Source organism: Halichoerus grypus, chromosome 1 (genome assembly GCF_964656455.1).
Source record: "Halichoerus grypus chromosome 1, mHalGry1.hap1.1, whole genome shotgun sequence".
Classification (NCBI taxonomy): Eukaryota; Metazoa; Chordata; class Mammalia; order Carnivora; family Phocidae; genus Halichoerus; species Halichoerus grypus.
Window position 1 is genome coordinate 179,295,762 of NC_135712.1, and position 17,563 is coordinate 179,313,324.

Sequence of the window (17,563 nt, forward strand, 5' to 3'; positions counted from 1 at the left end):
ATCAAGGAATCTACAAGGGTCAGGCATTCCATAAATGGAGGGGAGGGGGAGCAGAAGAAGCAAAGGGATAAACAAGGAGATACAAGGCTTCCCCTTTAAGGGACAGGGAGTATTGCAGTAGTGAAAAATATTCAATTTAAAATTTAAATGAGTGCACTTACTTGGAAATACCATACAGTCATAATCTGTTTGTAAGGTGACTGACATATAAAGTGCTTTTTTGTTTTAAGGTAAAAAAATGTATTCGGGGTAGAGTTTCGGGTGTAAATGTCAGGTGCAACGTAACGTCTACTCACTGCAAGAGTCAAGCAAATAACCTTGGCATTTAGGACACTGCCTTTTAGAACACGAAATTGTATTTTGTTGTGTGTCTTTTTTTTTTTAAGGAGGACTACATTAAGGGGTCACCTATTAGCTGTGTTTTTGCTGTCTTAAACTCAGCCCTCCTGTCTATTAAAATCAAACCACTGTGTAAACATTCCAGTGTTGTTCTTGGTCTCTACAGTGGCCACTGGGATCAGGTTTCACCTGCCTGCACATCTTCAAGCAATTAGAGCAATTAGCGTGAAGCCATTTCACATTCAAGGATTCAAGGTCTATGGTGACATTCAAGTCCAGAAGTCTGAAAGGGAGAGAGGAAGCGGCCTGGAGCACGGCTACTATTCCATGGCCCTGAGCAGACAATTTCTCTTTTAAAAATGGGAGCTCTTTAATGATATTATTATGAGGTTTTTAAATGACATATCAAAAGTTGTTTATATCAAAAAAAAAGCCCCAATAGTCATTTAATTATACTAATGAAGGTCTTTATACATGGCAGATTTTTTAAAAAGACCTTCAGCGGCCCTGAGAAATGGAGGGTTGCTCCTTACCCCACGGTGGTAGTGACAGCATTCTTTGTGGAAGAAGAATATGTCTTAGAATATATAAGGGAATGGAATTAGCATTCTCTTTTTTTCAGGGTAGACCTCCCTGTTTTGGGTAAACGTAATAACTACAGCAACATAGGATACTTAGTTGGGAGATTTTTGGAGATTTTTTTTTTTTTTTTTTTTTTAGGTTAGGGAGGAAGACATGGAACTAGGGCAATTTAAAGATCAATAATCAGCTTTAGCAAATCAGCTGTGTAGGCATGAGAGAAGGTAACTTTTAAGAACAGTCTTAGAATCCAGTAGGGTTTTTGTTTTGTTTGCTTGTTTGTGTTTTTTACATTTGTAACTAAGTTACGCAGACATCTTGTTTGCATGAGGCGAGCCCTTAAACTGATTACATCTTTTTAAATAGGCTAGTACATTTTTTAAATCTACATTATACTGTTGATTTATTGTGCAAAAGGGGGGAGGGGCATTTTTAAAAATCCTAGGGTGCTGCAGAAGATCTGGCTCTGTAGTCCCAGAGGGATGTGCAGAATCAGGAGGAACCACAGGCTAAGTTACAATGTGGAATTCTATTTCCCTTCTGCTGCCCATTCACGTTGTTTGTTGACAAACAGCCCTGAGGACAGAATTGCTGGGAGAGTTACCTTTTCTTTATGTGTACTGACTTTGATTAGAATAAGAGGCTTATTTTAAAAGAAAAAATTGTGTACCTCTAAGAAAGATCTTGTGATAATTCCTTTATGGAATTGTACTAGGGGGCTTCAGAGCTACTAGGTGTTGCGCACTTCTCTGTCTGTAGGACTGAAGGCATCTATCTATTTTTGTGACTGAGGCTAGAGCGTTTGTGCTCATTTGGTAACTAGCCATGTCAGGGAACTAGAGTCCTTAGAGCTCTCTAGCCCCATCTCGAACTACTTAGAGCCCTTCTGTGGAGAGACGCTCTTCCCGACCGCCCACTTGCATGGCGCCCAGGCTATGTGTCTTTTGAAACTGCATTGCAGAGCAGATGCAGGGGATGCTAATAAAATGCAGCATGCTGGACCCTGAGCAAGGTAAGGGTCTGCCTCTTCCCCCTGCCTTTTGGAAACAGATTGCTAGGAAACCATTTGCAGCATTTATCACTGGACCAGCTGAGTCAGACAGGAACATTTGAATTGGATACCCCACCCCTCCTAAAAGTGAAGAGGCAGGCAAGGAAGCGCTATGGGGCTCAGAAGGGAGGTGAGGCAGTAAACCAGATCTTTCCCGTTGTTTTTTTTCTCCTAGCCTAGTCCTCTGTTTCTATGATCTGCCTTTTGAACTGTGTTTGTGGCTGATCAGTTCCACCTAATATGTCTCTTGATTTCTGCTATTGTAATACTCAGGCGACATGCTGTTCTCTTCATTTTTATAAGCTTTAGATGCTTCTGCCTGTCATATTCTGGCGGTTTATCTTCAGCGTCTGGATTTGCTTTCAGACTTGAATGTCTATCAAGCTGCCGTTGCTTTGAATGTGAGATCAAAAGAAGATGAATTCCAGTAAAAAATTTCCTTCCATGAAGAAAAGATTGGGGCCTATGTAAACATCCCACTGACAGTTCCCAATGAGTTATTTTAGCCGAGTATTAGCACCTGGATGACAGACAGTCCAGCATTCCATGCTAAATAACAAATCAGTTGCTTCCGTGGCAGAAGAACATTGCCACAACAGCAATACATTTTCAGAAGGAATCCTTTTCTTCCTCCCCCCCTTCCCCCTGTTTCTTTTTTTATTGAATATGGCTGTTCAGCTCCTCATCTTATTTTTCAAGCTGACTTGTTCTGCCTTTAGCAGTTTACTTTTCTTTACAGTATCTGTCAAGTTACTCGGGTGACGGAAGACAGGACTTTTGATAATTAGTTTGGGGCGGGTTAAGGAGTGTTCGAGTAGACAAGCTAGGCATCTGGAGATAAACAGGTAGTTTGGTTGATTGCAGAGAAGGAAAATGTAAAGGAAAAGCAGCAAAAGCAAGATCAAGGGCATATCCCGGGAATGTGGGACGATATGTTCTTTAAAAATACATGTGACAAATTCCTCTAAAGTCTGTAGAATCTGGATTTTCTTTCTTTCTTCCCTATTTTTTTTATTTTTGAAAAGCATCCTGCCTATGTAAATGTCACCACAAAAATATCTCAAGAGCAGGTTTCCCGAAACACTGTCGGTGTGTATTTGTCTGCAAGAATGAGCCTTTTGGCGAGGGCTCGGTCTGGCCAGGGCACACTTCTGATGCTATGTCGCTGCTTGCAGACCTGGAGTGATTTAGATACGTGTAGCATTAATAGATTTCTTTAAGAGCTAAATGCAACTTTGAAAATTACCTGCAAGCTCCAACTGATCTTTCAACTTTGAAAGTGAAGAATTACTTGAGGAATTCTTGTGGTTTCTTTGTCATTTAGTGAGAGCCCAGCCAGCTACTGTGGAGGCAAGCGTCCCTGAGGTTGCCTACAAAGGGCAATGTTCCAGTGTGTTTTCTCCTCGAGTGTGCTTCAGCCGCACAGCACTTCCTGTTTATTCAAACATCTTTTTTACCACTCGGCAACCCCCGCTTCACAGAAACAGCCAGAACCCATCTACAGCAAGAAGACGGAAATCCAAAGGCAGACAGTGCGAGCTCACTCCGTCAAACTCTTCATTTTCTCTGTAAGTGTCCAGAGAAAAAAAAAAGGAAAAGGAACATTTTTTGTGGGGTTAAACTTTTAAACTAGGGATCCGCTCCTGCGCAGACATTCTCTGAAGGGCAAAATAAGATGATCCAACTTGTTTACTGCTTTCTCTCCTACCCCCCTCCCTCCCTCTTCTCTCCATCAAAGGCAGTTTTCTTTTTAGAGATTTGAGAAGACCGGTTGGTTCTAACTCCTTGTTAATTCACTCTTGCTTTCAAACGGGTCTTGGGATATAATCAGCTAAGGACGCAGCCGAGTGTCGTCGGGACAGTTTTATAAGCTTGAATGTAGTTTAGAACCCTCTCTGCGTATTTGTGACTTTGTTTTGTGTTGCCTTCTTTTTCTTCCTGTTATTACAAGTGGCGAGAGGGCGCAGGGATGATGCCTTTTGTACCTCTGCCTCTGCAGAATTGTCCTCTGATGTTTGCATCATGACACCGTCATCACTTGTAAATCGGTCTTGATAATATTTGTACCAATTTCATGCCAATAAAAGTCAGACTGCTGAAACAAGCACGGTCATTATCTCATTCATATGACTATTGTTTAAACGGAGTGGGCTGCGAAAGGAAAGAGAAAGCCCGCCTCACTTTCCGCGATGGTTGTTAACTTTGATGTTGGAAAGCTCTTTTCAAAATTCTCGTTGTGGGTAATTAGTATGGCAGGGAAAGCCCTTGGACCTGGGCTGCTGCTTCGCTCTGTGTCCAGGAGCGGATGGGATTGCTCTCTGAGCCCTTTCTGGTGAAATGAGTTTCTTAACACATGGTTTGACATTTTTTTTCAAGGGTTCCACCTTTTCCTGTCTGATGTCCTCACCCCTTGTGCCTTCCTCCCCACCTCCCTCCGCACCCTTCCCCCAACCCTGACCCCCAACTTCACTATAACTGGTAAGCCAGGTGCTAATTTTTTTTTTTTTAACTATGTACTGGTCTGGGAATAGACAGGAAATGGAAAATTAGCTCTTTTGATCTTAAGGGAATTGTTATTACTCTGAACCTTGTTTGTTAGTCTCCAGACTAAATATCCTTAAGTTTTATTGTCTAAAACAGCATCTGTTAGAATAGAGAAAGAAATAAGCTCTGTAGTTGTCTGAACCGCTCATGGAAGACATATTTAAATAAATAAAATAAGTGCGTGTGTGTGCGCGCGCGCGCGCGTGTGTGTGCATGTGCGAGTGTGTGTGTGTGTGTTGCTATTGCTCTGCTGGCTTTTTTAATGTTCAGAAGTTGTTCTCCTTTGCAGAAAAAAAAAATTATGTTTGCGACTGCCTTAAGGACAATTTGTTTAACAGTAGGAGTAATTGCAGGGAAAATGGAAAGAGTGACTGAAGGTATTTACTCAGATGTTAGTGTAGGTGTGGGGGCCGAAAACTCAGTGTGGGAACAGTGGGCTGCTCTTCTTGGTATCTCAGTCTATTTGATGACCATCAAATTTCCCAGCTCGCTGGTTTTGTTTTTTCTGGATGGCATGTTTGATTATTTATCAGAAGGGGAAGGGAGTAGCTGAAGCAAATAAACATGTGACCAAGTTCTGTTTTGTTTTCCACTCAGAAAGCCATGCCCTTTAACAGATATACAGAAAATAATAAATGCATTGTTTTATGATAAAAGGAAATTATATGTGTCATTTTTTTTAAAAGGCGAGTGAGTTAACCCTTGAGACTCGGGAGCTTTTTTGACTTCTGAGAATTTGCCAGGCTTTTTACTGAGAATTAATCTATTGCGGTGTATGGTTTTATGGTGCCGGATTTCCCAGGATTAGTTGTTCAGCAGTTAGGCTTTTCTGGATGCTTTGCTTCGCTATACCTGCCTCAGTAGCTCTACTTTTATGATGCGCCTGTGTGTATGTGAATGTGTGTGCGGACACATCAGTAGCTCTTGCACTTCTGCTGAATGCTCTCTTTGGACTTGAGATCTAAACATGAACAGTTGAGTTAAAGGAAAATAAGCTGGAGTCTCTGTGACCAGTGTGCAGCAGAATTTATTAGAGACCAACTTTGCTCCTCTCTTTAAAGGTGCCAGGCAGATACTATAATGCCAGGTAGCCACGTGTATGTACCTCATTGTCCCTCAAAAACACCGTCCATACTTCAGTATTATGTAATGCATTGATGATCTTCAGGATTATTATCTCAGATCGAGACCTCCTGAGACAGAGGAAAAGGCTCCAATCTACATTAAATGTAGATTTTTAAAGCAAGCATGCCAAAAATATAATTTTATTGTTGTTGTTTTAATTCTCGGGTGGGGTTTGCATAACTGTATGTAGACGTTCTCTATACTTAAGCCCGCTCTGACATGTGTGCACACACCAGCACGTTTTTAATAACTTCGAGGATGATTTTCTACAGAGGTTTCCTCTTTCATCCACATCCTGAAAAAGTGATGGGCATGATCCTAGCACGGTGCCTGGCCCTGTCATATCAAGCCCTATAAATCACAGTTGAAAATCTGCTTCGTGGCCTATGCTGTTTTGGAATGTGGATTGGAAACGTGCACACAGAGGGATTCCCTCTTCATTGACTATATAAGGGAACAATGCAGCAGACACTCAAACATAGCACAGCCCCCGCCAGTCTGGCCCAGCATGTATGTCACTGGGAGGTGGCTTCACTCAGGAGAGGGCAGCGATGGAAGCAGGAGCCTCTCTCCCTCCTCTCTTGTCATCTTGGGTGACTCTCCAAAAGGCGGTTGGGTTGGATAATCATACTTTGTGCTTGGACAGAGCCCTTTGTGAAATCAAAGTGCCTGACTAATGCTAACTTGTTAATACTCAGAACACCCTTGGGACATAGGTAGGCTGCAAAGATTATCCCACTTTTGAGGTGGGAAAATGTCCTGTTGTTAAAAGAGTTTACAGTTTCCGGGTGTGTCTGTACTTAATGGTCAGGCTAGACCTGGAATGGGTATGATCTAGATGCCATGAGAAGCATTTTTCCGGTACCATAGTCAGCCCTGACCACAGGCAGTCTCATGAGAAAGTGTTTTACCATGAAGAAACTGGACTGGAAAATATAGCTAGTGCGTGGTATTGATGGTGGGGAAGGAGGAGCCCGTGAAGAGTGTTGAAGCTTAATTTTAATCCATTTAGGGTCGAAGTTAGAATTTTGTTGTTTTAAGATACAGCACGGGCTGGGATTTTTGATTTTTGTTTTATTTCACATTAACTCAATATGATGTTGGCAATTTAACTTCCACAAAAATCAAGTTCGTTTGTTCTTTGCAAAGAAACCGACCCTGCTTATTGGCTGTGCAAAGTTGAGTCAGAAGTTACTCTGTCGCCGGGTGCTTTGGGGGCAAAAGAATTGAAACATTCTGTTAACTCTAGATGTTACTATGTGATTCTTCAATTCTGGTGTGCCTTAAGCTTCCCTGCTATGGTTACTAAGCTCAGTGAAAAAATTAGTCATGTGCCATTTGCTGTTTAAAGTCTTTTGTTGAAAGCTTTTTCAGAAGTCTCAAGAGTAGGGTGGTAGTATTTAGGTTGTTAGGTCCCCAGTACTGTTTATTTGAACCTGAGTATAGAAATTAGATTTGAAAACTCTCTGTTAAAATGTGTGTTTTTAATTTTAAAAAGTAATTTTCAAAAGACCATAAATAATATGATTCCAGTTTTGCTTAAGAAAATTACTTCCCTTAAGCATACTCCCAAATGTTGACAATGTACCAATATGTAGGTGATGATATGACACTTTATTTTTTCTTTTCCTAATTAATGTATGTGTCCTCCTTATCTCCTGCCATGAGCTTATTACTTTCATAATCAATGATCATGTATGAAGCGCTTTTTGAAATCACTGAAGAATCACTTACTGAATGTCCGACCCTAGCCTGTGTACTTTACATGTATTAATTGTGATGCAGGAACTGTTATCTCCTCCCATTCTTACAGATGAAGAAACTGAGGCACAGAGAGGTTAAGTAACTTACGCAAAGTCACACAGCTAGCCAGTGGTGGAGCTGGGGTTCGAATCAGGTAGACCGGGTTCACATCCCGACTGGTGGATGCTCCACCAGCATGCTTGCTGCTTCTGTGTAAATACATTCATATTTCTTAAAGCTAACTTCTTTTTCTTTGGAATTGCTGTGATTCTCTCAAGGTCAGTAATTCCCCCAAATTCCCAGAGAATCCCTATTTCTTCATGTGTGAAGACTCAAGTTCCACCTTATGCTAAACTGTGGTTACTGGAAGTCCCAAAAATCATTGTCACACTATGAGCACAGCTCACTGAACACAGCTGCCCATCTGATGAACAAAGTTTTGTTTTTAATCTCCTTTTTCAGAAAATGTTTTTAATTCCTTGACCAGAGCCATCCAATCTATTTTTCTTTTGCCATATTCTCTATCTGTAGTATATGCATATATATTTATATTTATATAAAAGATAAAATCTTCAGAAAGTTTCCTATAGGATTACCTTTGTGGCTTCAATTCTTCTAAACATTTCTAATTTTTTTTTTTCCCTTAAAGATCTGTTCTGTTTAGCACGTAGTTCTAGATCTCTGTGAATGGAAGAATTCCAAATCCACGGATCTGTGGATTAGTGGCCATTTTGGGTTGTGTCATTCCCGAAGTACAAGTGAAGGGATTCTAATCCAAACTGTATGACCTTTGGCATATTATGTAAACGTTCTGTTTCTGTAAAGCACTTCAGAAGCAAGCCAGACCCACAGTTGGCATTCAGTGTCAGCGATCAGCTTCTTGTTCACCAGCAGCAGCGGCATGACCATCATCATCTCCTGCTAGCTCACTGTTCGGCCTCGAGGCAGCCATTCCTGCCTCATTGTTCTAAGTCAGGGCAAGGTCTGCTTAGGGCTTGGTGAGGGTCAGAAAGAGCCAGGCTTGTTCAGGTGCCTTTGCCAGCAGAAGGAGCCGGGACTCTTGGCTACACGTCATCTGTGTGACCATGGGCAAATCACAGATTCCCTCTTGCCCTCAGCCTGCTTTTTGTGCAATGAGCTGTGTCTGCCTTAGATTCCTTTTGGTTCAACAGAGGGTGCTGTGGTTTTCTCATTGTCTCTATAAAGAGGGCGGTGACTGGTTTGAGATTACTGGGAAATAGGAATGTTTGCTTTTGACAAAACACATTTTCGTAGGTATGTGGTAATGTAGTAATATGTTATATTTAATGAGTAATTATCATGTACAGGTACTGTGCTAAGGACTTTCCATGCACACTTCACATAATGCTTATAATTAACCTCTCTGTTCCTATGTTTCTGTACGTGTTAGCTGGGTGTAATAATTGATTTTTTTTTTTTAAGATTTATTTTTTTTATTTTTTTTATTTTTTTATTTTTTTTTTTAAAGATTTTATTTATTTATTTGAGAGAGAGAGAATGAGAGAGAGCACATGAGAGGGAGGAGGGTCAGAGGGAGAAGCAGACTCCCCGCCGAGCAGGGAGCCTGATGCGGGACTCGATCCAGGGACTCCAGGATCATGACCTGAGCCGAAGGCAGTCGCTTAACCAACTGAGCCACCCAGGCGCCCTAAGATTTATTTTTTTTAGAGAAAGAGTGCATGAACGGGGGCAGGGAGAGGGAGAGAGAATCCTCAAGCAGACTCCCCACTGAGCACAGAACCCAAAGCGGGGCTTGATCCCACAACCCTGAGATCATGACCTGGGCCGAAATCAAGAGTCAGATGCCCAACCGACTGAGCCACCCAGGCGTCACTTAACTGGGTGTAATAATCCCTCAAAGAATTATGAAAATTAAATGAGATATTGTGTCTGTACTCTTCAGTACCTGTCTGGTAATAAATAGTCAAAAAATTACAACTTTCGTCATTATCTTCCCCATCCCCATTAACCAGGAACCAAAGCAGGTTTAAGAATACAGTTATTTGGGAATGCAAATCACAACATAGGAAGATAGTGCCTTACAGCTGTTAGGATGGCTATTGTCAAAAAGACAAGAAATAGCAATTGTTGGCGAGGATGTGGATAAAAGGGAACCATCGTGCACTGTTGGTAGGAATGTTAAATTGGTGCAGCCACTGTGGAAAACAGTATGGAGGTTCCATAAAAAATTAAAAATAGCACTACTGGGGCGCCTGGGTGGCTCAGTCGTTGGGCGTCTGCCTTCGGCTCAGGTCATGGTCTCAGGGTCCTGGGATCGAGCCCCGCATCGGGCTCCCTGCTTGGCAGGAGGCCTGCTTCTCCCTCTCCCACTCCCCCTGCTTGTGTTCCCTCTCTCGCTGTGTCTCTCTCGGTCAAATAAATAAAATCTTTAAAAAAATTAAAAATAAAAAAAATAAAGATAGCACTATTATATGATCCATCAATTCCACTTCTGGATATATATCCAGATGAAATGAAATCACTACCTCAAAAAGATACCTTCACTGCCACATTCATAGCAGCATTATTTATAATAGCCAAGACAAGGAAATAACCTAAGTGTCCATTGATGGATGACTAGATAAAGAAAATGTGGTATGCACGGACTATTATTCACCCATAAAAAAGAAGGAAATCCTGCCATTTGCAACGACAGGGATGGACCTTAGGGGCACTGTGCTGAGTGAAATAAGTCAAACAGAGAAAGACAAATACTGCATAATCTCACTCATATGTGGAATCTAATGTAAGTAAACCCATAGAAACACAACAGATTGGTGATTGCCAGAGGTGGGGAGTGGGGGTGAGAGTTGGGCAGGAGAATAAAGGTTGTCCAAAGCTACAAACTTAAGGTTTTAAGATAAGTAAGTTCTTCAGATGTAATATGCAGCATGGTGACTGAAGTTAACCATATTGTATCATATATTTGGAAGTTGCTAAGAGAGTAGATCTTAAAAGTTCTTGTTATAAGGAAAAAGATTGTAACTATGTAAGGTGATAGATGTTAATTAAACTTACTATGGTAGTCATTTTGAGATATCTATCTATCTGTATATCTTTATAGCATATAGATATCAAAACATACCTATATATGTCTAATCTGTCACCATGGTGTACACCAAAAATTATAGTATTATATGTTAAGTGTATCTCAATAAAACTAAGAGGAAAAAAGCATCCAGGGAAAATGGTTTTTTTTTTTAAAGATTTTATTTTATTTATTAGAGAGAGAGAATGAGAGAGAGAGCACATGAGAGGGGGGAGGGTCAGAGGGAGAAGCAGACTCCCCGCTGAACAGGGAGCCCGATGCGGGACTTGATCCAGGGACTCCAGGATCATGACCAGAGCCGAAGGCAGCTGCCCAACCAACTGAGCCCCCCAGGCACCCCGATAAAATGTTTTTTAATAAAAGATTATAGTGGGGCTACTGGGTGGTTCAGTCAGTTGAGCATCCAACTCTTGGTTTCCACTCAGGTCATGATCTTGAGGTCGTGGGATCAAGCCCTGCGTCAGGCTCCGTGCTCAGCATGGGGTCTGCCTCAGATTCTCTCTCCCTCTCCCTCCTGCTCTCCCTCCACCTCTCTCTCTCTCTCAAATAAATAAAAATAAAATCTTTTTTAAAAAGATTACAGTGATTTAATACTCCCCTCCCAACAAAAAGCAAGTGCTTATAGCAGAGTGTGAGAATCCACGGTGGGTTAAAAAAAAAACATGGGCCAGCAATCAGGCTGGATCTGAAAGCCATGCCAGGTAGGTGGGAGAGGTGGGTCTAACTTAGATGAAGGCAGAGCAAAGACACAGCTCTCTAGCGCCTGAGCTATGCTGGACTTGCATTCATTTATGAGAAGAAATCTGTGTTCTTTCAGTTCAGCCTCTCTGTTGTTGGCATTATGAAATGCTCTTTTTGAAAAATTCCAGCCTTGGCCCAGCTGAACCAGAGAACGGGGCGCTTGTCCCTACTAGGGCTTGAGGAAGGAATGAGCATCAACGGATGATGGCAGCAGCATTGGTATCCTAAGAGAAGCTGGATGAACTCGGATAGGTAAAGAGGTGAAGCCCAGTGTGAGGGAGAACAGGTGTGGCTAGGTGCATTCATTCCTTCCAGTCTGCCTGCTTGGGGCTTGCTATCACAGCCGTAGAAGCTCAGGGCACTACAGGGATTCACAGCTAACATCAGTCCCTTAGGTCAGAGGACATCCTGGAACACTGCTGCTGGAAAGAATTAGATTATAAGCAGTTTTTAGGAAAAGGTAGAATTTATTAATTTTTTAATTTAATTTTTAAATTTTTTAACAACTCTATGGAGATATCTTTGACATAAATAAATTGTATATGAATTAAAGTATACAACTTGATGTTTTTATACATATATATACATTGTGAAAAGATCACCACACTGGAACTAACTTACCTGTCAACTCTACATTGTTACCCTTTTGTGTGTATAATGAGTTTTAAGTTAAGAAGTATCCTCTTAGAAACAAATAATACATTATATGATAATTAAAAAAAAAAAAGTATCCTCTTAGTGGGGTGCCTGGGTGGCTCAGTTGGTTGAGTATCTGACTCCTGATTTTGGCTCAGGTCATGATCTCAGGGTTGGGAGATGGAGCCCATGTTGGGTTCCACACACAGTCTGCTTGTCCCTCTCCCTCTGCGCCTCCCCCTGCTCTCTCTCTCTCTCCCTCTCTCTCTCAAATAAACAAATACATCTTAAAAAAAAAGAAAAAGAAATATTCTCTTAGCGAATTTCAAGCACACAATACGGTATTACTGAGTACAGGCACCATGCTGTGCATAAGAATTCTAGTACATACTCATCCTGCATAACTAACTAAATCTTTGTACCCTTTGACCAACATCTCCCCATTTCCCACCCTCTAATCTCTGGCAGCCACCATTCTACTCTCCTTCTAGGAGTTCGACCTTCTTAGATTGCGTATATATATAAGTGAGATCCTGCAGTATTTGTCTGGAAAAAGTAGAATTTAAATGGAGAAGACACGCAGATGCCTTATAAATGTGGGCAGCGAAGGGGAGGGCAAATTTGCAGATGTAGCCATGGCTCCAGAAGTCCTGGGAATGGAAGGATCTGGTTGAAGAAAGCAAGTCTTTTGTGTGGGGAAAAGAGGCAGGTAAAGTTACATTAAAAGATGTGATACTGGGAAGAGGCCTTTCCCTTCATCCTGAAAACAAAAGGACCTGCATTCATTCATGCATGTTTGGCTCTGTAGGACTGCATATCCCTTTGCCAGAATTACCTGCAGCCATATTTGGTCTAACCAGTGACCTTGGTCGAATGTGAGTGTCAAGTTGGCATGAGACTGTTTGTTCGTTTTTGTTTTTCTGTCCTAGCCGTTAACTAGACTTGTGACCTTGGGCAAGTCACTGAACCTCACCATCTCGTGATTTTTCCACTTGAAATCGGTGATCATAAAACCTTGCCCTGCTTCCTTTCGAGATGTTGGGAACAAGAAGTAAGATAGTAAGTCTAAAGCAACTAATTGGCATAGTGCCTGGCCCATGGTAAGCAATTCAATACATTGTTTTTATTTTAGTACCCTAAATGCAGGGAGTTACTACACTCCCTGCTGTGTCTAGATGGTACTTATTTCTTAAATTGTTATACTAGTGTAATCTTCACTATTTGTAGTAACTGCCCTGAGAAATGTAAATTACTGGAGATGATGATGATGATTATTATAATTTTTGTCCTAGTTAACTTTGGCCAAGAGTGAGTAGTCCAAATTTTAGATTATTAGTCTGGTTTGGGTCTTTCCTCTCTTTCCACTTCGATTTCTTTTTTTTCTTTTCTTTTCTTTTTTTTTTTTTTTTTTTTTTTTGTCTTTCATCTCGGCTAGAATATTGCCTCTAAATTGGCTTTCACTTTTGCTTCTTTTTCCAGTGTTCAGGTAAGGGAAGGAAAGTATTTTGCGAAGCAAAGCATTCATAAGTCATCCCAAGTATGTGTGACTTAGAAGGAGCAAAGGAATACAGCACCATATTTGTTTGAGCAGAAACTAGGTTCAGTGTTAGTAGTAAAATCATAGAAACCTCTCTATTATTTTGAACATGACTCTAGCTGGATTCTTCTTCTGCAGGCTTCAAAATTAGCAGGTCTCATCACAAAGGTTCAAAAAGATACGAATCTGGATTATTCATGAGAGTTGCTGGGCTGCATCCCCATAAAAGACAATTGCAGAAAGCAACAGGTTAATACAGCAAGTTAATAGATCCTTTTGATTCATTTATCCTTGCAGTTGACACCTCCCCCCCCATATTTTCTACTTTGGGAACTTGGAGAAGAAATTGGCCCATGTATTTATTTCTTTGGGGGCACAATCTGGTCCTTCCTTAACGAGGAGAAACGGGTTTGAAGCAGCACCTAACTTAACATTTTAGACATTTGCTAATAAACTTGACTTCTGTTTTACTTCATCGCAATGCTAGTGTTGCCTACGGTCATGGCGCCCCAGGCTGTGGTCTTGCCGACTAGTTCAAGCTAGACAGGCTCAGGCTTGGGCAGCGCTTGGATGGACTCCCTCCAAAGACAACTCAGGTGCCGGAGACTCGGTGGTGATTCAGCGTCTGGCACTGGCTCCAGCAGGGAGCAGCCAGCCAGTGCCTCAACAAGGTGGTTATAGGGCCCTATGTTAGTAGGTGGATGGAGTAGGAGTATGATGGCCGGGGTTTTTGTCTCCCCTTATATGAGACTTCAAACACACTTCCTGACTGTTTATAGCCATTAAACTTATTTCAGCTGATTTTGCAAGAGGATCATAGATATCCTTTTTCTTTTTGTCTCATGAAAATTCCTAACCTTTACCTTCTTTGACGGCAAGTATCCTCTATGTGGATACTTAAATAATAAAAATTACTCATAACTGCAAGTAAATATAGGGTTTTCTGACCCCTTTCTGCCCCTAGGTTTCCTTTGGGGGTGGGACTTGTAGCAGAATACCTCCTTCTGTTTAGGGCCTTTGGTATTTCTGTGTCCGTGTCCTGTGTCCGTACTTGGGGCATGGGATCGTGTTTGAACCCTAGGGCACGAATGCTGGCAAATCATGGCATGGCACAACAGTGACCCAGCTCTGTTCTCCTTCAACCCAGTTCTTAAAAAAAAAAAGGAAAAAAAGGAAGGAAGAAAGAAGGAAAGACAATACTGTCTGTCACCTTTTCTTCTAGGAAAACACACTCTAATTGATTGCCAGCATTAAAAAAAACTCCCAGCTCCCAACATACCCATGTCAGGTCTTTACCTTATTTGATACATTTTAAAGTAAAGCTGAAGTGAAGAACTTAAGTATTAAGTGTCATAGCAGTGATAACCATCCTGTGTGTAGTGTGAAGAACAGAAAGTCATGTCAGTAAAGATTTGGGAAACCCGGCTTGAGTAGATGTAGAAGGTGGAGGTCCCGGTTGGTATAGGATGATAAAGAAATTACAGTGGTCCAGGTGGTGGAGGGATGCTGTTTCCTGGCCTCTTCTCTCCCCACCCCCACACCCGTGGATGACACTGCCCATGGCCATACCTCCTTGTGCAGGTAGGACCGTGTCAGTAGGTATCTTGGACTTTTTCATTTCCTGTCCTTTTGGATTTCAACTCAAACATAATGTTCCAGTTCTGTAGACATGGGGTTGTCTCTGCTCCAATTTTTCATCATGTCTATCTAGATATTGTCTCATAAACTCATTTGCAAAGACTGTGGAACATTTTGAGATAATCCATCCCTATCTAAATATCAGCTATTATGGAATGCTCTCAGAGTATACAATACTTTCTCCAGCTGTTAGGACTCTCAGGATGGCTGAAGCAACATGGAATCTTTCCCTTCTAGGTTGATTCAAATCCAGTATCCCAGCTGATCTAAGGCTTTGCTGTCTGCCCCACCTGCTCTGGGCGGGGGGGGGGCGGGTGTTGAGTCAAGTGAATCAACTACCGATGAATGTTCAGAGTCTATACCCTTATTTGGATTCTCATCAAATAGACCAAACAGTGACTGGTGCAAAGAGACTGTTAAAGGCTCTCTGATGATTTTTTGATGGTTGTTGCCCCCATATATTAAAATTTTAATGGGGGAAGTGGTTTTTCTTTTTGTTTTTTACTTATGACGCTAGTAACATGACTTGATCATCTGTTACAGTGCTTTCTTTTTATATCTAATATTTACACAATCAATCAGAATCTTTCCTTGGGGCAAATCCCTCTATGAGATTAGCTTACTTTTCCATTTCCCTGTGATAACCAAGTGCTCCATTTGTAAATCACTTTTCCCACCTTTGGCATTCCTATTGGAGAACTTGCCTTGGAGTGCTGTTGATTCTGTGTGAATACATCTACACATCTAGTCCTATCAGCCACTGTCCTTTCTTTTTTAAGTGACGCACAAATGTTCTTTCCATCCTGCCCTGGAGTGATTACTATGTCTAAAGGGAGGAGGTGAGGGGTGCCTGGGTGGCTCAGTCGTTAAGCGTCTGCCTTCGGCTCAGGTCATGATCCCAGGGTCCTGGGATCGAGCCCCACATCAGGCTCCCCCGCTCCACGGGAAGTCTGCTTCTCCCTCTGCCTCTGCCCCCCCGCTTGTGTTCCTGCTCTCACTATCTCTCTCTGTCAAATAAATAAAATCGTTAAAAAATAAATAAATAAATAATAAATAAAGGGAGGAGGTGATGGAATTTCTCTGCATACTCAGTCCCAGGTCTGGCTACAGTGGGATCTTTAGATTGTGTTAAATGATGAGCACTCTTGTTAAGATGGTAGTTAGTTGCTGGGTCGCACCAAGATAGCAGATTATTTTATGGGGGGAGAGAAGCTCTCTAGAGGTACTCTGAGGCGCATCAAGAGGTTGAGAAATAAAGAAGAGAACATGATTTCTTTCCTCCTAAGCTTCCCATGCTGCCTTTTATTGCTAGCTTTTCCTCCCACCCCCATACGCACAGTGACTGTTGATTAGCCTGGGAAATTATCTGAGAAACAGGTTTGATCTTGAGGGGTGGGGAGAGTCTAGGAAAAGAAATTAGAGGAAGGGTGGCTGACTCAGAGCAGCCTTTGAAGCTGGAAGTGGGACAACTTGTCAGGGCAGACAGGAAATAACCGACTTTTCTCCACTGGCCAATAGTGCATGCTGTCTTCATTCTGATGGTGTTCGGGACCTCACACCCAATTGAGGAGATTCACTCTGAACTGGTGTAAATTATCTGTGAGAAGAAACACATATTCAAAGTTGGCAACCCGTTTTAAATAGTTTCAGAAGCACACTGATGTATTTTGTTTTCACGTCCCAGTTCTTTCTGGAAAATCAAATAGGACTTTGAGCTTTAAGAACAGTGCATTAGTAAGGTCCATGCATGTCAGCTACCTTCTAAGCTAATTTTGGCAACTGATGGCAAGCTTTGTTTTTATAAAATTGTGTCCAGTGGCATCTTCGGGGAATCTCAGAATACAGATAGCAACCCAAGGCATGGCTTGGCAAACTTTCCCTGTACAGGGCCAGATAGGAAATATTTTAGGCTCTGTGGACCATACGGTCTGTGTTGAAAGTACTTAACTCTGCTTTGTGATACAAAAGCAGCCATAGACAGTATGTAATGAAACAAACATGACTGTGTTCCAATAAAACTTTATTTGTGGATACTGAAAATCGAATTCCTATACTTTTCACATGTCACAAAATATTCTTCCTTTTATTATTTCCCCAACTATTTAAATACATAAAAACCATTCTCATCTCATGGGCTGAACACTAACAGCTGATCAGGGGGATTTGGTCCACGGGCTATAGGTTGCTGACCCGGGACCTAAAACATGGGGGTTAGTCCTATTTTTTGAGGACCTCCAAATATCGGTGCTTATCTCAGGCCTCATCACCGAGTGTTGTGTAAAAACTTGCGTGAAGGTTTTCTCCTTCTGCCAGTTTGCTTTATGTATATGTGCATGCTTATTCAAATCATATTTTATATAAACTTATTGCTGTTTCTTAAAATATAGTAAACATGTTTTTGAACATTGGCTACCTTAATAAACATGCTAAACATGGGGATACCTAGCCCCTAAAGTATAAACACCTGCTCTGAACTTCAGCTATAAATAGCTCAAAAGTTGTAAAGATGCTTATGTGAAGCATAATTTGTAAATAACAGATGGCACTTACTAAGAAAGTG

At 41.5% G+C, this 17,563-nt stretch overlaps 1 protein-coding gene across 10 annotated transcripts in view; it reads left to right on the forward strand.

Moving 5' to 3' along the window:
• Positions 1–17,563, forward strand: part of FOXP1 (forkhead box P1) — a 490,351-nt gene that overhangs the window by 318,208 nt on the left and 154,580 nt on the right. The window contains exons 1-2 of one of the 10 annotated variants that reach the window (XM_036100272.2): positions 1,808–1,930; positions 3,294–3,537. The exons of 6 other annotated variants lie outside the window; for them this stretch is intronic. In XM_036100272.2, the coding sequence (XP_035956165.1) occupies positions 3,352–3,537 (186 nt within the window). In that variant the 5' untranslated portion in view covers positions 1,808–1,930; positions 3,294–3,351. Of the gene's footprint in view, positions 1–1,807; positions 1,931–3,293; positions 3,538–17,563 lie in introns of those variants that run through there. 3 more of the 10 variants (XM_036100261.2, XM_078076053.1, XM_036100245.2) reach the window with 3 other exon arrangements.